This window comes from Ornithorhynchus anatinus, chromosome X1, assembly GCF_004115215.2.
Source record: "Ornithorhynchus anatinus isolate Pmale09 chromosome X1, mOrnAna1.pri.v4, whole genome shotgun sequence".
In the NCBI taxonomy this organism is placed as follows: Eukaryota; Metazoa; Chordata; class Mammalia; order Monotremata; family Ornithorhynchidae; genus Ornithorhynchus; species Ornithorhynchus anatinus.
This window is the reverse complement of record NC_041749.1, coordinates 71,619,697-71,640,987: the sequence shown is the minus strand read 5'-3', so window position 1 is coordinate 71,640,987 and position 21,291 is coordinate 71,619,697. Positions and strand designations below refer to the sequence as shown.

At 41.3% G+C, this 21,291-nt stretch overlaps 1 protein-coding gene across 9 annotated transcripts in view; it reads left to right on the top strand.

Annotated features, from left to right (window-relative positions):
• The first annotated feature begins 548 nt into the window (after nt 1-548).
• Nucleotides 549-21,291, top strand: part of CCDC66 (coiled-coil domain containing 66) — a 57,646-nt gene continuing 36,903 nt past the window's right edge. For 4 of the 9 annotated variants that reach the window (XM_029051192.1, XM_029051186.1, XM_039910226.1 and 1 more), the window contains exons 1-10: nt 793-817; nt 2,359-2,423; nt 3,087-3,109; nt 4,936-5,374; nt 8,440-8,599; nt 9,183-9,286; nt 10,966-11,078; nt 19,438-19,569; nt 20,061-20,293; nt 20,514-20,598. In XM_029051192.1, coding sequence (XP_028907025.1) covers nt 807-817; nt 2,359-2,423; nt 3,087-3,109; nt 4,936-5,374; nt 8,440-8,599; nt 9,183-9,286; nt 10,966-11,078; nt 19,438-19,569; nt 20,061-20,293; nt 20,514-20,598 — 1,365 coding nt within the window. In that variant the 5' untranslated portion in view covers nt 793-806. Of the gene's footprint in view, nt 749-792; nt 818-1,813; nt 1,832-2,358; nt 2,424-3,086; nt 3,159-4,935; nt 5,375-8,439; nt 8,600-9,182; nt 9,287-10,965; nt 11,079-19,437; nt 19,570-20,060; nt 20,294-20,513; nt 20,599-21,291 lie in introns of those variants that run through there. The other 5 variants (XM_039910221.1, XM_039910225.1, XM_039910222.1 and 2 more) reach the window with 5 other exon arrangements.

Sequence of the window (21,291 nt, the reverse complement as noted above, 5' to 3'; positions counted from 1 at the left end):
TTTGGAGTCAGGGCTCATGAGTTCGAATCCCAGCTCTGCCACTTGTCAGCCGTGTGACTGTGGGCAAGTCACTTAACTTCTCTGTGCCTCAGTTCCCTCATCTGTAAAATGGGGATTAAGACTGTGAGCCCCACGTGGGACAACCTGATTCCCCTGTGTCTATCCCAGCGCTTAGAACAGTGCTCTGCACATAGTAAGCGCTTAACAAATACCAACATTATTATTATTATTGCTCTGCACATAGTAAGCGCTTAACAAATATTAACATTATTATCATTATTTGTGAGCTAAAATCATTCCCATCCCTGCGTCACCAGGGGTATGGAGTTGTTGAGAAACTTAGATGATAAAAACCCGCGTGAAAACGGCTCCCTTCAAAGACGTCATAAAAGAAGACATTTGTGCAAGCTGAGCGTTACACTTTGTGAGCTAAAATCATTCCCATCCCTGTGTCACCGGGGGTACGGGGCTGTTAAGACCCTCGGACTACACTGCCATCTGCTGTGTCGACTGCAGTCCTCCTTGGACGTTCGGTTTAAAAAAAAACCCCAAAACAAAGAAAGAGCAAATTGTATTGTCATTTAAAATCCGGGAGCCCCCTACCCCGCGACGTGGACGGATTCTGATTGCGACACTGTGACGGCCGGACTGAACGCCCTCCCAATATCCACTGCTCTGATTGGCGGAGAGTACCGAGGGGACTGAGGGCCCGCCAGCCCGTCTCCTTGCAGTTTACTGCGCCGCTGAGGTAACCGTTGTACACACGGGGCCGCCGGGGGCCGGAGACTTTGGGCGGGGGGAGGGCCATGAATTTAGGGTAAGTGAGGGAAGGGCGGGGAGGGGCGGCGTATCGATTTTTTCGGCCGTTTGGGGCTCGGAGTGGAGGGACTCCTTTGTTCAAGGCTCACGGAAAGAGCGCCGGGCAACGTGGTGTGACCTCCTTCGCTCTCGGCTCTTTTAGGCTGGGGCGGGAGGAAGAGTGGAGGAGAGCGGGAAAGGAGGAGTCGCTGGCCCGCATGCCCCCCTTCCCTCCCCGACGCCGTTTTCTAACCCCTTTTCCACTTTTCCCCGCCCCGTCCCGTCTTCTAGCTCCGCCCCTTTCCCACTTTTCCCCGCTCCGTCCCGCTTTCTAACCCCCCCCCCCTCCGGACTCCCCTTTCGAAGGCCGGGAGGATTAGGGAGTGAGGAATCGCAGGGTAATAATTATTATTATTAATATTATCCGCCAATCAGAGCAGCGGATATTGGTAGGGCAATATAATAATAATATTAGCACCATCAGCGCTTAGAACAGTGCTTGGCACCTAGTAAGCGCTTAACAGGTACCATCGTTAGTATTATTATTATGCCCTGCTAAGAGAAGGGAACATAGTGAGGGCTCAAAAAATACGATTGAATGAATGAATGAAGAGAAAAAAAACAACCAGATAGTCTACCTAGAGTGATGCGGAGTTGCTGTTGTCTTAGGCTGTCGAGTCGTGTCCGACCCATAGCAACGCCATGGACAGATCTCTCCCGGAAGGGCCCACCTCCATCTGCAGTCCTTCTAGTAGTGTATCCATAGAGTGTTCTTGGTAAAAATACAACTGGTTTACCATTGCCAAATAATGTTTTGCCAAGTAATGGTTTACCATTGCCATTACCAAGTAAACTTGAGTCTGCACCCTCGACTCTCTCCCGTGCCTCTGCTGCCCAAAACGGGTGAATTTTGACTTGTAGCGGATTGCTTTCCACTCGCTAGCCACCGCCAAGCTAGGAATGGAATGGATTAGGCCTCTGCTTGACTCTCCCTGCCGTCGCCGACACTGATAGAGGACTGGAAACTCTCCAGGTGCGACCCCGAGAGGGTGGATAAGGAGTGGACTTCACTAAATTTTACAGTTTGAAAAAGGAAAAAAGACCTGAGCAGATAAGGCTCTTTGCCTTCGAATTTACCGAGATGGTTTCAGGGGGCGTTGTTGGGGCGTCGAATGAGCGATCGGCTCCTCTTTATTAGAGGACGGTAAATCCAGGTGGTCTTCTTAAGCTACATTATAAGGCAGTTTCAGAAAACGTTTCCCCTTTGGAGTAGTATTTTGAATTTTAGACTGCTATTCCCCCTCTAGCCTGTGAGCTCTTGGGCAGGAATGTGTTTGTTGTTATATTGTCTTCTCCCGAGCGCTTAGTACAGTGCTTTGCACACAGCACTCAATAAATACGCTCGAAGGAATGAATATTATATATGTTTTCAAAAATGGGGTTAGTTTTATGACTTGGATGACTTTTTGGAATCCACTTGCAAAAGCGGCAACTGGGCCTACATATTCCAGAACAAAAAAATGTAATGATGAACTAGAGCCTTTTTCTTCTATTTCACAGAGATGGTTTAAAGCTTGAAACAGAATCGCTGGATGGACGAACCAAGCTAGTTTTGGCTCTATGTGGTATGGGGTATATTATTATGAACCTTGATGACTTTGGGTTAACTTGAAATTGTTCACTTTTATGTTTTCTGAAGGTAGAAGAATAGAATCACTGCATGTTGTATTTTCCCATTTAAATTGTATACAGATTTTTAGCTTGCAGAAGACTTTACTTGCTGTTGAGTTGTTGGATCTATTTCCTAGTATATTATTTTTAGGAAAAATGTGAATTTGCAGCATGTTTGTTAGTAATAATGGTGGTATTTGTTAAGCGCTTACTATGTGCAAAGCACTGTTCTAAGTGCTGGGGCAGATACAAAGTCATCAGGTTGTCCCACGTGGGGCTCACAGTCTTAATCCCCATTTTACAGATGAGAGAACTGAGGCCCCGAGAAGTTAAGTGACCTGCCCAAAGTCACACAGCTGACAAGTGGTAGAGCCGGGATTAGAACCCATGACCTCTGACTCCCAAGCCCAGGCTCTTTCCACTGAGCCACGCTGCTTCTGACTACCTTCTGTCATTTCCCAATTATAAAGACCTTGCATTCAATGATACCTTGTCCTTTCATAATTTTAACTTCTCTAACCTTCTTCTGCCAACTTTTGATGGTGCCGTATTATGAAGTGAACCGGTATGCTTTTTTATACTGATAGCTCTATTAAATATGTTTTCCTTTTTCGTAGATCATAAATCAAAAACAGCAAAGGTAAGCAGAATAGCAACATCATTTTTTTTTCTGCTTTGTGAGTTATGAGGTATGTACAGCATTTAAAATGCAGGAGTGCTTTAAATATCCAGAGGTGTCATAATTGTAGAAATGTTGAGCTAGGAGTGACTTTGACAGGTTATCCAATTCTTGCTCTTGCCTCTTGGGCTGGAAAACACTCAAATCATCCCAGAATAAATAAAATCTATTCTATTTTTTAAATCTTCTCCAGGGAAAGAGAGTACCCAATTTCAATGGTCCACAACATTCACCATCAGGAAATAGTTCTGTATAACTTACCCCATGTCTTGCATTGTGGGGACAATTTCAGAAAAATATATGAACGTCCTGAATGTGCTGGGTTTGGGACTGTCCCGGCCAAACTGGTCAGCCCATCTTGCATGAATTCCCAGTTGTTCTTGCTCACCTTAGATACTTGTACCTTCACATCTGAGCTAGCATGTTCAACACATGCTTAGTTTAGGTCCCACTTTATGCAGAAAATTAAAATCCCTGTGACTTTAACCTCACACTTCTCTCTGTTCACTGAAAGAGAAGGGAAGATGTGTTGGTATTTTTTTTGTTAAGCGCTTACTATGTGCAGAGCACTGTTCTAAGCGCTGGGGTAGACAAAGGGGAATCAGGTTGTCCCACGTGGGGCTCACAGTCTTCATCCCCATTTTACAGATGAGGGAACTGAGGCCCAGAGAAGTGAAGTGACTTGCCCACAGTCACACAGCTGCCAAGTGGCAGAGCCGGGATTCGAACTCATGACCTCTGACTCCAAAGCCCGGGCTCTTTCCACTGAGCCATGCTGCTTCTCTGCTAACTTGTGCAAACTTGGGGTGGTGCCCCAGGATTATTTTCCATAAAAACAATATGCTTTGTCTAGAATTACCTCCCTCCTCCCTCCCCCCCCACCATGAAATGTAAAAGTTTTTCTTTTAAGCCATTCTCAAGGAAGATGAAGAGCACCTTTAAGCATTCTGATTTCCAAACTTGGGGGTAAACAATATGTGCCCTATGGTAAAAATGATCCACTACTTTAGTTTATGGATAGATGACAAAGAAAATTCAAGAGCGCTTAGTTTAAAATAGTCTTGTGAAAAGACAAAAAAAGAAACCCCACAGAATCTTCACAGCCCTTCCCTCACGATGACTTTTAAAAGTGTTGATGTGTCTGATAGCAGGGAAAATGAGTAGTGGAAGGAAATGACATGTTACTCCTGTAAATTATTTTAAATTTAAATTGTTACTTTCTTTCCTCTTGAATGCTTTTAGGCCCTCAGACTGGGGCCAGTGCTAATTTTTATGACCAATTTAACATTTCCATAAATGATTGATTCTCCCACATATGAGGCCAACTGCTAGTGTGAAATCAGGCAGAACATTAAGGACACAGAATTAAGATCAATTCAGATTGATGTCTAAGATAAAGAGTTAATTTTACCTAGATTGATGTTTCCAAGTACTTTTGAAATGTTAATTTTTAATTGGAATGGGTACACATTCAGTATTGATAAATTTGTTACTGCTTAGGTGTAATTTGCAATTTGAAGATTTGCTTTTTTTACCCCCCCCTATATAAATTGGTATGCTAGTACCTAGCCTGAGCTATGTTTGTTCAGGTTGCTAATCCCTAAAATCCAGGACCATGGTTCTTCCATTTAACACTTAATCAGGCAAAGGGTTAAGAATCATTATCAAAAAGGCAAACAATCTTTAAAACAGTTTACCAAATAGCATAAGGGATTTAAAAGAACAGGAGAAAAGAAAGAAGAATATTATGGGCTATTACATAAGAAATAATTGCATTGTTTTAACAGATGGAAAATAAGAGCAAGACTGCAAAACCCCCTTCAAGAACAAAATTGCCCGAAAATGTCCTCAAAGTAACAAACACTACCTATGTTAAGCATGAAAAGCTTTCCCCAAAGAGAGCTGGATCAGACACATTCCTAGCAAAAGCAGAAAACACCAGTGCAGCTCTCTCTTCAACCAAGGATTTATATAAGGAATGTGCAAATAGAGAGTATCTTCATATCCAGAAAGATAACTTGTCTGAATATGTAGACGTACAGAAGCCCAAAAATACAAAAAAGCCAGCAGTACCTAAACAGAAGCCTCAAAAAAGCATCACAGCTGAAGATCTTAGAAGCAGTTTGGTGTGTCTAACACAAGAGCAACTTCAACAGATTTTGACGACTGTAAGCCAAGGAACCAGGCCTATTTCCCAGGTTGAGGATGAAAAGAAAGAAGAAACAAGTAAGATATTTACTGCAGCCTAATGAATTTTAATTTGGGGAAAATATAAATGTTTTGATTTTCTATAAATTTCCATTTTGTGTATTTAAAAATGAAGCTTAGTCTGTTTTGTTTGAATTATCTGTTGAGCCTTTTTGCAGATCTCGAAATGACAAAATGACTTTAAACTTAGAAAAAGAGCTGTAAATTCTAAAATTTCCCAAGCTTTCAGCTTCTATGACCATTGCGTTATTTTCACTTTAGAAGGAGAATTAAATGAGCTGATTTTGGTGAGCACATTCATCACTCATTTTATTTCCGATCCCTTTGTGAATTGGACATTTTGTCATTGTATCTTATGGAATGGGTATGGCTATATTTTGGGAAATCGAAACATTTGGAAGATTGGCCAGTTTCCTTTAGATAGTATTTCCTTTTTTAGCATTTCAAATTTCTGAAGACAGAGGGAACGCAGTACCCCCCAAAATATAAGTCCCCAGTTATCCATGCTAGTGATCAGGCGGTGTCATCTGAGCAATTGAAAACACCAGTTGATTTACACACATTATGACACACATACTCACAGTCACAAAGCACCAGAATTCAGGTGGGTAGGTCTTCAGAGTAGGGAAGGGAGAGAGGCAACGAAATAATGTATACAAATTAAAGTGTAAAAGCAGAGAGATCTATGCTTTCTTATGCACTTGGTACATTCAATCATATTTATTGAGCACTTACTGTGTGCAGAGCACTGTACTAAGCGCTTGGAATGTACAATTCAGCAACAGATAGAGACAATCCCTGCCCAACAACGGGCTCACAGTCTAAACGGGGGAGACAGACAACAAAACAAAACAAAAGTGCTCTGCACACTGTAAGTGCTCAATAAATACGATTGAATGAATTATTATTATTTGGCTTTCAAGCTCCCTTGCGTCTTCAAAGTACAGTACATAAGTTGGGCAGGGGTTCTAAAAAATTCACCACCAGATCCTCCCTGTCCACCCTCTCGTCTGTGCCCCTTTCCAGAGTGGTCAAGGAAAAGGGGATGCTAGAGTTTCTCTTCTCCCAGTTCTCTGTGTTTTCATGTGTTGTGACAATTTCTCTGTGTATCTGTCTACTTGTCTCTTTTTTCTGTGATTTGTTTTGACATGTCATAGATGCTGGCAGTGTTGGCTTTGGCCCAGTAAATTCCATTTCAAGCTGCCTGTGAATCTGCCTATCCCTGTTTGTGAGCGTGTTTGGCAGTATGTTTGAAGCAGTGGCAGTTTAGGTGTAGCATCTCTGCAGCTTTTTCAAGTTTTCTATTGGTACAAACAAGGATGTGATCGGAGGCTGCAGCTTTCAGGCAATGGCCTTCTAATGGCCTGGTTCTGTTCTCCCCATTCTCCCTGACATCTCAGAACTCTCCTGGCTTCCCCTTTTCCCTGAATGGAATTGATGCTAGCTGAGTTCTTGCTAGCTCTTTCCAGGCTCTTCCAGGCTGGAGAAGCCAGAGAGTTGACATCTCTTTTCTTTCCTTTCCACTTTCCTTCTTTCCTCTCTTCTTTCTCAGGAAAAGAAAAGGGAAATTCAGGCTTAATTAGAATTTTTAGCCTGTTACACGGAAAAGCTCTGCCTTATATCCTGGCTTGACTACTGCATCTGCTGCCTTGCTGATCTCTCTGCCTTTGGTCTCTTACGGTCAATCGTATTTATTGAGTGCTTGCTGCGTGCAGAGAACTGTATTAAGCTCCTGGGAGAGTACAGTGTAAGAGAAGTGGTAGACATGTTCCCTGCCCACAAGCAGAGGCAGAGACAGACATTAAATTATGGATATGTGCATAAGGTGCTGTGAGGCTGAGGGGGAGAAACCCAGTATGATGTTTTTTATATTCTTATGGCAGAACATGAGAAAGTGTGAAGCACCAAGACCCAAGTCGAGAACGGACAAATCTGCACATAGATGATTGAGAATCACCTCGGATATTAAATTGGCACATTACAGCAATGAGTCATTTTTGAAACATAATATTCATTCATTCATTCATTCAGTTCATTCAGTTGTATTTGTTGAGTGCTTACTGTGTGCAGAGCACTGTATTAAGCTCTTGGGAAAGTACAATACAACAATAAACAGTGACATTCCCTGCCCACAACGAGCTTACAGTCCTGGGGATGGGGACGGGGGACGGAGACGGGGGGCGGGGGGAAAGAGACATCAATGCAATTAAATAAAACTACAGATATGTACATAAGTGCTGTGGGGCTGGGGAGCAAGTCAGGGTGACTCAGAAGGGAGTGGGAGATGAGGAAAAGTGAGGCTTAGTCTGGGAAGACCCCTTGGAGGAGCTGTGCCTTCAATAAGGTTTTGGCGGGGGAGAGAGTAATTGTCAGATTTGAGGAGGAAGGGCATTCCAGGCCAGAGGCAGGATGTGGGCTGGGGGTCAGCAGCGAGACAGGCAAGATCAAGGCACAGTGAGAAAGTTAGCACTCGAGGAACAAAGTGTGCAGGCTGGGTTGTAGAAGTAGAGAAGTGAGGTAGGAGGGGGTGAGGTGATGGAGTGCTTTAAAGTCAATGGGGAGGAGTTTTTTGTTTGATATGGAGGTGGATGGGCAACCACTGGAGGGTTTTTCAGGGGGGATGGAGGGTGACATGTCCTGAATGTTTTTGTAGAAAAATGATAATAGTAATTATGGTGTTTAAGTGTTTACTTTGTGCCAAGCGCTGGCGTAGATACAAGGTTAGGTTGGATACAGTCCCTGTCCCACATGGGGCTTACACCTAGGTAGGAGAGAATAGAATTTAATCCACATTTTACAAAGAAGAGACTTACCCAGAGTTACACAGCAGTCGAGCGGCCAAGCTGGGATTAGAACCCCGGTCCTCCAGCTCCCAGGGCCCCACGCTCTTTTCATTAGGTCACACTGCTTCCTTAATTAGGAACTGTCTCTTTTTGGTGAAATGATGGGAATATTCGAAAGGTTCTTGGAATTATTCTTAAAAACAGAATGGTGAACAAATGAATCAAGTAGTTTAATGTAAAATTATCAAGTGAGTATTAGAATGAGTGATTGTCTATAAAGCTGCATTTTTTACCCCCCAGGTGAAAGTAACCTATGTCATAGCACTGCCACGAACAAGTCAAGCGAGAACATTATGGGATTGTTCCAAAAAGCTGAGGATGTCTCATCTGATGTCAATGACAATAACTCTGTTTTAAGTAAAAAACAAATATCTGAACAACCTGAGCATATAGTTGCCAAGTATGTAGCTCTTTCGTATTATTTCCAAAATTGCTATAAAGTCCTTTTTTTTTCCTTTATATGCATGCTAAGTATTTCCTCTAACAATAGTAATAACAATTTTGGTATTTCTTGTGTGCTTTCTATGTGTCTAGCACTGTGCTATATGCTGGGGTAGATGCCATACAATCAGATCAGACACAGTGCCACATCCCATCTCACAGTCTAAGGGGGAGGGAGAACAGATATTCAATTCCCATTTTACAGATGAGGAAACTGAATACATAAAGTAATGTGAAACTCTAATATTAAGGGAAACAGCATAGTATAGCAGAATAGGAGTCAGGAGACTTGGGTTCTAGTCCCAACTCTAATGCTGACCTGCCTTGTGACCCCCATGGGCAAGTTACTTAACCTCTTTGTGCTTCATTTTTCTTGCCTGTAAAATACCCTCATGAATCCCCAAAGAAGTTGTAAGAAAAAATTAGATGATTCATTTGAAAGTGCTATGTAAATTCAAGCTATCAGTATTATTGTTATTGTATCTCCTTGCAGGCTTTAGGGGTATATTAAAATAGATGAATTTTCTTTTTTCTTTTCTTAGAAAGAATGTATGGAAACCAGCTGACATATTCAGTACCCTGGGGGAAAGAGAGAGAAATAGAAGCTTGTTGGAAGCAAAGAAATTCCAGTGGAGAAAGGAGCTAGGTACATATTTTACATCTTTATTCACAATTCTGTAGTGTTGATTTCTACCCGTAAAAAGAGTGGGTGAATAAAGATTAGCAGCTCGATAGAGTTTTGTAGTAAAGGGAAGTCTAAAATGTATTTTGTAACGTTCCAGGCCAGAATTGTGTCAAACCTAAGGTTAAGCAAGTGCACAGAAACAACTTCATACTGGACTAACTTAATCATCTGTTTCAGTGCTGCAGTAGCATTAATTCTTAGGGCGGAAGCTAGAGGTGAGCCTTAACTATCTTATCAGTGCTGTCACTTCTAGTTTGGCCTGGCACGGCTCCTAATCTCTCAGCACTAAATCTAGCATGGCTACATCCCAGCTGGTGAGGTAACAGCATGACTACTTTCAGTTTAGGGCCTGGATGTAGCTTAGTACACCGCTCTGCACGCAGTAAGCGCTCAATAAATACAATTGAATGATGAATGTAGCGGAGTAAGTTTTAAGCAAGGTTTACTTCGTTGTGGGCAAGGGACATGTCTACCAACTCTGTTATATTTTCCCAAGCTCATAGTATGGTGCTCTGCATACAAGAAGAGCTCAATAAATACGATTGATTGGTATTCTTTCACCCAGCCTTTGAGCCCCTTTTGGGTTTCAACGATTCAGTTATTGCCTCAGTAACCGACAGGAGACTGGTAAGAAGAACACAAGAGGAGGTAATGTTCTGAGAGGGAGTGAGTTTGGAGGGCCACAGGCAGAAATGACGAAAAGGGGCCTGAATAGAGTGGTATAGAATCAAAGAGGGCAGGTAGGTGATGGGTGTACTATAGGGAAGGTTTGGAAGCTAATAGTCATGTCACCATTGTAAATTTTCATTCTTATTAAAATATAACAACAAATTCAGCAAACTTCTGATTTGATCATTAGAAGTTCTCTGCCCCTGCTAGGAGAGAACTGGTTCAAGTAATTAATATAAGTTAATCAGGTTGGTCACAGTCCCTGTCCCACATGGGGCTCACAGTCTAAGTAGGAGGGAGAATTGGTATTCAATCCCCATTTTACAGATGAGGAAACTGAGTCACAGAGAAGTGAAGTGACTTGCCCAAGGTCACACAGCAGGCAATTGGAGAAACCAGCATTAGAACCCAGGTCCTCTGACTCCCAGGCCCAGCCTCTTTCCACTAGGCCATGCTGCTTCTCTTTATGTAAATCCTACTGGAGTCATAGGCAGAGGATCTTTAAGGTTTATATGCTGTAGCCCAGTTGCTTCTGTATTTACTTGCAAAATTGTTCCACTTTTTGCACAATTTTGCATAATAGCAGGTGGGAATATCACATGGCTCATACACAAATGTCATCCAGTAATAAAGGAAGGAGAAAAGAGAAGGAAAAAATGGGGGGAGAAGGAAAAGAAAGGTAAGAGGGAATTTGAAATTGCACCTCATACTGGCACTGCAGTCTCCCAAGTCCTGCACTCAAATGGTCTACATTTCATATAACAATTTATGCAATATGGAAAACAGTTTTGTCTTGGTAATTAGTCTTTAATAGATCCCTTGCTACTGAAGTCAGTCCCTCATCATTCCAAATTCTCAGTACATGACTGTAAATTTCTATAAAAAGATAACTTATTTATTCAGAAAATTATGTTTTATCATATATGAATTAACATTTCATACCTGTACACATTTTACCCCCCCTAATGAAGATGAACAGGTTGCTTTAAAGAAGAAGCAAAAAGAAGCTTGTGAAGAGCAGAAAAAACCCCTTTGGAGAAGAACTGGTGCTGAAAAAATAATTAGGGAAAAAACCCACTATAAGGTAAGGTTGCCATGAAACCGTAAAACAATACCTTTTTTGGCTAGGGACAAGTGTAGAAAATTTGGGGTTTTGTCTATATATGCACAGGGCAAACCCATTTTTTGGGCCAACCTAACGTTAGTGAGATTCTACCATAAAGACAGGACAGACATTTTTGGAGCTGTGTACATCCAGTTCTCCTTTAACGCAGAGGTTGTATTCCTGCAAGAGGTATTTCCTGGTGTGCCTCCCCTCCCATTCCTTCTTTACATGTTTCACTCTTTGGCTTACTCTCTCCATAGGGAAGGCAGCTGTGGGGCAGAGGGTGGGTGGTGAGGGGAAAAAGCAGGGTGGCAGGAGAGCCTCCCCATTCGCCCCCAATTGTAGAGATACCCCTCAGCACAGTTGGGTAACACACAAGACTGCACACGCCCAAGTCAACCTCCACCCTGACCCATCAGACCATGCATTTGGTGTTCAGGCAGGGGGCATGGGGTCGAGGAGGGGTTGGGAGAAACCCACCTGACCAGAAAATTATAATTATCACAATGTGCTTGCTTGTTAATTTAGCCAAAAGTTGTTCACATTTCAAAATCCTCCCAAAAGAGGAGAAGACACAAAAATCATTTACTGATAGAAAGACAATATGTACTCAAGTGCTACAGGGTATTTGGAGCAGAAGTCCTGAAATGGCAGTTAGGATGAGATAGGATGTGGAGAAGAGAAATTAATGGGGAGAAGCCCCCCAAGAGGAGATGTGATTTCCGAAGGGTTTTGAAATGGGAAGAGCTCTGACCTATTGGCAATAAAGGGGGAAGAATTTCCAGACAGGCTTGAAGGGAAAGGGCCGCAGGAGAGATTAGACATGAAAAGGAGGCACGATGAGTACTTTAGTCAGAGAGAAACAGAGTGCAAATTGAGATGTAGTGGGAGAATTAATCAGGGGTATTTCTTGAGCACTTACTGTGTGCTGAGCACTATACTAAGAGCTTGGGAGATTACAATGGAGCGGAATTTGCAGATACAGTCACTGTCTATAACAAACTTATAGTCTAGAGGGGGAGAGAGTAATTAATATGAATAAATAAGTCATTTATAATATTAATTCAAAGATATGTACATAAGTACTGTAGGGTTGGGTTTGGGGTGAATGTCAAATGTCTAAAGTCAAAGAGCCAAGTACATAGATGATGTAGAAGGGAGAGCGAGCCAGGGGAAAGAAGGCCTCTTGGAGGAGATGTAATCTTGTTAATGCTTTGAGGGTAGAGAGAGAGAGAGAGAGCGCTGGTCTAGCATATATGGACGGGGAGGGAGTTCCAGGCTAAGGGGAGGATGTGGGAAAGAGGTTCAGCTGAATTTAACACTCTTGTTGAGGAAAATCAGTTTTTTAAATCTACTTCAGTGGGAGACTTTAAAGAAGTTGTACTCAACAGCTCAAGAGAACAGTTTGAAAAGCCCTTTGCTTCTCATTCTTTTGATTTACCAATAGCCAGCCACATAGCATTTGTATTGGGGGTAAGAAAGAATTCCCCCAGAGCATCCATGGCTCCATGCAGTTAAAAGAGTTTGGTTAATCTTAAGTGATATTTTTTCTTTCACTTTAGACTGGCTGGCTTGGTCAAAAGCAAATGAGATTATTCTCATTTGATGTTTGAGCATTTTGTATTACTTGAGATCTATTTAAAATACAAATGTTTACTGGATTTTCCTTATGAAACTAAGTATTCAGCATCAATAACATAATTGTAATTATGCTATTAAGTACTTACTATGTGCTGAAGCTCTAGATGAGATACAAGATAATCAACTTGGGCACGATCCCTGTCAAGTTCCTGATCAAATATCAATGAATATTATTTTTTAAAATTGAAAAATGGTGATCACAGAAGCTTCATGGCCTAATGGAAAGAGTATAGTCAGAGGTTCTAATCTTGGCTGTACCACATATCTACCATGTGACCTTGGCACATAGTAAGCACTTAACAAATGCCATAATTATTATTATTATAAAATGTACCTTCTGAAATATTTGAGGTGTGTAACAGAACTTTATTTTGATTCTCAATTCATAATAACCAGTCAGGCTTAGTCTGGAACCCAGAAGTCACTTTGCTTCTCTGTGCCTCAACCCCCTCGTCTGCAAAATGGGGATTCAAAACCTGTTGTCCCTTCTACTTAGAGTGTGAGCCCCATGTGGGAACTGATTACTTTGTATCTACTCCAGCTCCCAATACAGTGCTTGGCACATAATAAGTGCTTAACAAATACCACAATTATTACCTGTTGCATATGGTTCCAGGGCCCTGCAAAATAGATTCAAAGCAACAGGCCTAAGTGTCTCATCATGTGAATGTCCAGGAATGCCATGTGCAATTCTATTACTACATTTGGAAAGTCAGACTAGAACCAAAGAAGAGCCACTGTGATGGTCCTGTGGATATCAGTGCTTCTTTATGAGGAGAGCGAGAAATGATTAAGACTCCTGTGACTGGAAAGATTAAGGATGAGAGGGGGCACGATTCAAGTCTTCTAAATTATTTGGGATAAGGCAAATACAAAATTATTGTTCACCAATTCCCACATCACAAGGATAGGGGATCCCTGTTGAAACTTGACGATGATGAGTTCAGAACAAGTAAAAGGAAGCATATAGTCACCCAGCAAGTAGCAAGCAAATGCACTTTGTTACTTAGAAAGTAATGCAAGCTGAAAATTCTAGTAAGCTCAAGAAGAGTTTGGAAATATTCATGGATGAGGAAAAAGTAGGTAGCCCCGTCATCTATTCACTTCAGTCCATACTCCCTAAGCACTTGTATATTCACACCACCTCCCACAGCACTTTTATGCATATCTTTATACTCCCTTACATCCCCCAACCTGTAATTCGTTTTAATGCCTGTCCCTTGTTGGATATTATAGGCTCCTTGAGGGCAGAAATGTTATTTACTTACTCTATTGTAGTCTCCCGAACATTAAGTACAGTACTCTGCACATAGTAACTGCTTAGTAATTACCAGTGATTGATCACTACGTTGAGGGTAGATGTCAGTTGGGGCAACTTCATACAGTTTCTACAAACATCTTATTGCTAGTATCATTTAGACTGTGAGTCCATTATTGGGCAGGGATTGTCTCTGTCTGTTGCCGAATTGTACACTCCAAGCGCTTAGTACAGTGCTGTGTACATAGTAAGTGCTCAATAAATACTATTGAATGAACTATTGAATAGTATCAGAGGCAGAATCTTGGGTTGGTTGAACCATTGGTCTGACCTTGAAATGGCATTTTTTCTGTTTGAAGTATTGGACAGAGAAGACAGCTTTAGTGGTGGCATTGAGAATCCACTGATAGGAGCAGTGTTGGAGGTAGAAAACTGGACAAGAATAAAACTAGCAGCCGGTCTTAGTAAAAATATGGAGAAAAATCTTTGAAATGTACAAAATCAAGGGGTCCCTTAATTCTATACACATAGACACACACAGTATTTGAGTGGACATAAAGTTACTAGAAAATTGTCTTCGAGGAGCTCAGAATCTTGTGTGTGTGTGTATATATGTGCATAAATACCACTGATTGATGTAGTTAAGGGGTTACTGAGCATGAAACATCTTTGTTTTATTCTGAAAGAAAAATACTATGTTGGGAGAAATACTGTGTGTGTGTGTGTGTGTGTGCGCACGTGTATGTGTGTATGGAGGGGTGTTGTGTACTTATACACACATATACACATTTTTCATTCCTCCATTTTTGTTTCCCTAGAACAACATTTTCAGGGACAGATGTTTTGTCCAGACAGTCTGAGAAGTCATTCTTGATGCTATTCTTCAAGTGCTTAGTACAGTGCTCTGTACAGAGTAAGCACTCAATAAATATGATTGAATGAACAGCTTTTAACATATGATCTATATTACTGAACCACATGAGATTGGAAAGCTAAACATTAGCATTTCCTTTTCCCAACATAGTATCAACATAGTATTTCTCTTATTGAATAAAAGAAAGACATGTCTGATGCTCCTAAAATATAAGCGGTGACACCTTTATAAACTACATCAATCAATGATATTTACTGAGCGCTTACTTGGTGCAGAGCACTACACTAGGCACTTGGGACAATATAAGAGAGTAAGTAGACACTATCTCAGCCCTCAAGCGGCATACAATCTAGCGGGAGGAAAGATATTAAAATACATTATAAATAGGGAAGTAACAGGGGAGTTGAGTCTCTAGGATCTGGAAATCTACTCTAGTCACAGTTCCCCACTGAGCTTTGTTTTTGCCTTTATGTTGTTTTAGTGCTTTGTTTCACCTCTCTTTATGCATCTCTCGCCAGTCCCCTCCCCCGCTTTTATTTCTAGATTGAGCCCCCCCACCGAAAGAGACCATATCTAATTCCCTCTTGTTTATTCTTTCCCAGCACTTAGTACAGTGCTCTGCACACAATAAAGGCTTAGTAATAATAATAATGATGGTATTTGTTAAGTGCTTACTATGTGCCAAGCACTGTTCTAACCGCTGGGGGGGATACAAGGTAATCAGGTTATCCCACGTGGGGCTCACAGTCTTTATCCCCATTTTACAGATGAAGGAACTGAGGCACAGAGAAGTGAAGTGACTTGCCCAAAGTCATACAGCTGACAAGCGGTGGATCCGGGATTAGAACCCATGACCTCTGACTCCCAAGCCCAGGCTCTTTTCATTGAGTCACACTGCTTCTCTAAATACTGTTACCACTATTATTACTACAACATAAGTGCTGGAGGGGTGCAAGGTGGAGCGAGTATGTAACAGCTTAGGAACTCTGGACACAAGGGCATAGGGAGGGAAATAATGTGGAAAGATGAGAGATTATTCAGGGAAGGATTCCTGGAAGAGATGGGATTTTAGTAAGGCTTTAAAGTAAAGTAGTCTGCTGAATGTGAAAGGGGGAGGAAGTTCCAGGCAGGAGGGAAAGTGTGAGCAAGGGACCAATGGCGAGAGTTACGAGAGGGAGGCACAGTAAGTCAGTTGATATTAAAGGACTGAAGTGTGCAGACTGGGTTGAAGTGGGAGAGAACCAAGGATAAGAATGGGGGAGAGAGCCAACGAGTGCCTGAAAGGTGATGGTGAGGAGTTTCAGCTTGATGCAGAGGTGAATGGGCAATCACTGTAGGTTTTTGAGGAATGGGGAGATGTGTGCAGAATGATGGATGTTAGAAAAATGATCTGGGCAACAGAGTGGAGGCAGCGAAGTCAGTGAGGAGGTTAGTGCAATAGTCAAGACAGGATATGACATGTAGCTGGACCAGTGCGGTGGCAGTTTGAATGGAGAGGAAGGGCAAATATCTTTAACAGCAAGAGCTGAAAGATGTTTAAGTCATCACTGTCACTGAATGTTCTGTGAGCTGAACTGATTATCACTAGATGTGTTCCAGACTTGCACAGCGATATAACCAATATATCAAAGTGGCACCCAAATAATCCAAGAAAATGTATGTCATATTCCTGGAGAATAGACACATGCAAGAAACCTCCACTGCATCAAAGCAACTCTATCAGCAAGAAATTGCCTCCAGTAATGCCAACAAATGAGTGTCTCTCCAAGATGCTTTCTACCAGGCAGCCTTTAAATCAGGGCACTGGCAGCAAACCAGGACTAATTTGATGAGAATGATCCTAGACCACAGAGCTACTGACAGCAAAGCAGTGCAGTATTAGCATTTGCAGCTCCTCAAAGTTGTAGCAAAAATGCTTAATGAAGGAAGCCTATGCCGAAAGAACATTCCAAGGAGCTACCATGCACAAGTGGTGGAACATCAAGACTGAAGAGATTCAGACCAAAATCAAATGAAGGTCTGGATTCCTGGGCAGTGCCACTGAAAAATGTAGATGGCTCCACATTCATCTCATTCATTCTACCATTGAAGATGAGGCTTTACAAAGAATAGGTTATTTGGAAATATATGAAAACATGGGTTATACTCCAACTTTAATGAAGTCACTACTGCGGTAAAAGTCATGAGGAATGGCAAGCCTCCCAGATCTGATGAAATATCTACCAAAATTTAGAGCAAGAGTGGTTCAGGGCAGGCCAGTTTGGAGATTCTTCAGTGAAGCGAAAGATAGCTGGTGTGGAATCTTGGGGAGCTAGCATAGCGGTGTGATAGAGGAGGATGCCGAGGGCTAGCAGAGCTGCTGCAAACAGTTTGTGTGTGTTGAGGGAGAGCTGAAAGGGGGAGGTGTCCAGAGGAGGCAGGCACCCAGAGTTGTCACAGGACCCTCTTGTGGAGGGAGGCATGATGAACATCCAGCAGTGACCTAAATCCGTCTGGCTAGCAATGCACAAGACTTGCTGGGAATAGAGCTCTGGGAGGCCATTATGCAGGCACTCAGAGGAGATGTGTGACCATGTGGTGGAATAAGTAGAGTTGTGTATTGGGTGCATTTTTGTCAAACCATTCCATGTAGTCATGCTCGGGAAACAACAAAGAATCCGAAACTGGTGGCAGAATAGTCCAATTCCGAGAAACTCAAAGAGTCATCCAAAGTCTTTGAGCTCATATATGCTGAGGCCGGCTCTGGAAGCGCACACACGTGACCCATACAAATAATTGAGCCACTTTTCAGAATCAGCAACATTCTACAGGCTGATAACTTAACCCTGGTCTTCTTCAGGTTAAGTGTATGCACCTGGTAAATCCTACATAAAGCCAAGTATATGGTACTTGGCAATGGTACAGAGCTAAATGCCGTCACTGAATTCTGCAAGTTAGGCAAAATACCATTTAATAATACAAGAATAGACAAAATGATAGAAAACTGAATCTAAAAGCCGCCTATGTCCTTTTGGAAACTGGCAAAGTAATGCCAATGTAGCATTAAAATTCTGACCTGGGTGAAGAGCTGTAGAGAAATCATAGTGTTCAACCTTTCATATGGCTGTGAGATTTTTACACTTACTACAGATGCCACATTCAACTTATGAAGGTGATTCAGTCAATGCCACTTATATGCCGTACTTAATATTAAATGGTAGGACACGATCTCAAACAATGAGGTCCTTGAATACAGTCCACTAGCACTGAAGTAATGATCTTCAGATTATATCTTCAGTGAATGGGGTGTGTAAGAATGGAGGATAGTGGGATACCGTTGCTTAGTATTTGAGCGCTTACTGTAGGTTGAGCACGGCACTAAGCGCTTGGGAGGGTTATAGTACAACAGAGTCGGTAGACACTCCCTGCCCAAACAAGCTTATAGTCTAGAGGAGGAAACAGACATCAATCTAAACAAATAATTGATAATATCACAGTACAGTGGGAGAAACAAAAACAGCGCCAGGCACTCTCAATATGAACAGCCAAGACAACAAAACAAAAGGGGCAGTCTTTACTTGCACATAATGTGGAACAGATTTTTAGTCATGCAACTGTTCTACCACCTGAACAGGTTGGTAAATTTCCTGTGCCATAGCTTCAGCTTCAGGCCTAAATACAGCAAAATATATGTGCCTCTTTATTATATATCCTTTGGCAATTTACCTGTAGATATCGCCTAAATTCATGATTTACTTTAGGAAGCAGCGTGGTCTAATGGAAGGAGCATGGGCCTGGAGGTCAGAAGGACCAGAGTTCTAATACCGGCTCAGCCACTTGTCTGCTGTGTGACCTTGGGCAAGTCACTTAACTTCTCCATGTCTCAGTTTCCTCATCTCTAAAATGGAGATTAAGACTACTAGTCCTATGTGGGACATGGACTGTGTCCAATTTGATTAGTTTGTACCTACCCCAGAGCTTAGTAGGGTGCCTGGCACATAATATGCATTTAACAAATACCATTTTAAAAAATTACCTTTTAAATGACCTTTTAGGAGTTTCCTTTTCTTTAATTAGTACCATTTTGATGATTAAAACTGCTTCAATAAGAACATTTTCTCATGTTGATACTTTGTCTCGAATAGACCCACTGGTCCTTGAAATTATTAGAACTGATGGTTTTTCATTAAAAGGCAAGCATACACTGTAATCCAGATAGGAAAGGATATTTGTTGCAAGTATATAACTTCACGTACCTTTTAACAGAAAAAGAAAAATTAGATAAGGAAATCATAATCTGTCAAGCCATGACCTGAAAGTAATATTTAATGTAAGAAAAAATTTTACCTAGTGAGAATTTAGAAGAGTTTAGAATTTTTTTCTGACTTCTTCACTGAAGGTGTTTCATGTTCTTAATGTGTTCAGTCCAGATTTTGTTGTAAGGTGAAAGCAGTAACTTCAGTGTTTTGCTATATCAAAAAAAAAAAAATAACATAATGGTAATGGTCACGCATTCCCCAAATCAGAGAAATTGAAGGTAGGAGTTTCTGCTAAATTTGGCTGTAATAAATTTTCTTTTGTTTTAGGAGGCTAAACCATTGGAGCACTCATTTAGTGCTGTAAAGCAAGAACAACAAGAAAAGTGGATTAAAGAACTGAACAAACAAAGGGAAGAGACCAAGCTGCGAAAAACTGAAGAAAAAAGGTTTTTTTCCAAGGTTGGGTTATTGAGGATTTGGCATTTGTTTTATTTAGAATAATTTCATTGTCCAGGAGATTCCAAATTAAACCTTGTATTTTTAAACTATTTTCTTTACCTTTAATCCAGCAATTTATATAGTGACTCTGGATTCCTTTAGAAAAGCACATTTCAGTTTCACGAATTGTTATCTAGACAAGTACTTAACACTGAGGAGAAAAATGCACCCATGTAATGGTCATCTTTGATCTATGTTTCTTGAATTATTTTTAATCACTTTTTCGGATTTAATTTGAATTCTTTAAGTGACCCGAGTTAGATGAAACATGAGCAAAAAACAACTTTTTTCAAATTAAAGACTACATTTATAGAACTGATTTTTGAAATACATAAAAATTAATTTACATATTCTATATATGCATGTGTATATAAAATTAATCTAGTTTCCGCAAATATAAAAGGGGATGAATTTCATGACAACATTCCCTTTTTTGCATCCCTTGTCATTAGGGCGAAGAACATGACAAATGGGCAGTGCATTTTGATTCCTTGAGGAACCGTGCCACTTCACAATCTCCGCTATCCTGGGCAACACGCAAGGACCCAGAATATTTGTGTGTGTCTTCTGACAGTAAAGAGATGACTCATTTCAACACCCATTGTCCACCTGTAGCCGAAAGCCGGATCATGCCTTTAGAAGCAAGTGTTAGGAATACTGCTTTGGAACGTAGTCAGAAAACAAGGTAATTTAAAAAAAAAAAATCTGCAATGTTGTGATAATTTCTGTAGAATTTAGGATGGAATTTTAAAATCATTTGATATTTGTGATCCTATATTTTCCATCGATTGGGTTATTTATTTGAAAACAAAACCTTAGTAGATTTATTTGGTAAAATATAACTGATAGGGCACAGAGGATAAATAATACTATAACATCTGAAATAATGACGTTTATCTACCTAGTTTCCTTCGTTCTATGACTGCACTCCTGGATCCTGCTCAAATTGAGGAAAGAGAGAGAAGGCGTCAAAAACAGCTAGAACATCAGGTACTACAGCATTCCTCAGTATTAGTATTAGGTGATCTACTACATATCTAGAGAAAACACAGTTAAAGTTACATGAAAAAATTGTAATGCTACAAAATCCTTTTCTGATTTCCTGACTTTTTGAGAGGTGAGAGCTCATATAACAATTGTATGGTCTGTGATTTATGTTAACTAAAATCTACAGTTGTTTTATGGCATAATGTTCAATACTTTAGTTTCTCAGAGCAATCTTGTTTGCTTGAATGAGGTCATCTACAGAGTGGATACATAAAAGTATATAAGGCCAAAACTGGAATATACTGTACACCAAGGGTTTCAACTTTGGATTTTGAGGAGGCAGGCCTTTTTGCTCTAGGAGGTGAAAAGAGAGCTAAATGATGGGGAAGAAGTTAAAGAGGGGAGAAAGAGTTGGAGAGGAAAGGAAAGGGAAGAGAATGAAGAGGGAAAGAGGAGACCAAGGGGGAGAGAGGATGAAAGGTGAGGAGAGTCAAGATAGTCACTGTTGCTGTGGTGGTGTATCTTCGCCTGAACTGGGCTTCAGAGCCCTCTGAGGGTGAGCCAACTGCCTGCCTCACCCCGTCAATTCCACTCAGGTAGTTGGGGGATCCTCTGGGGACGAAGAGAGGGTTGTGAGGTTCTGCTGGTGTGCTTCCCAGCTCAGTGCCCTTGCTGCCTCTTCAAGCAGTGATAAAG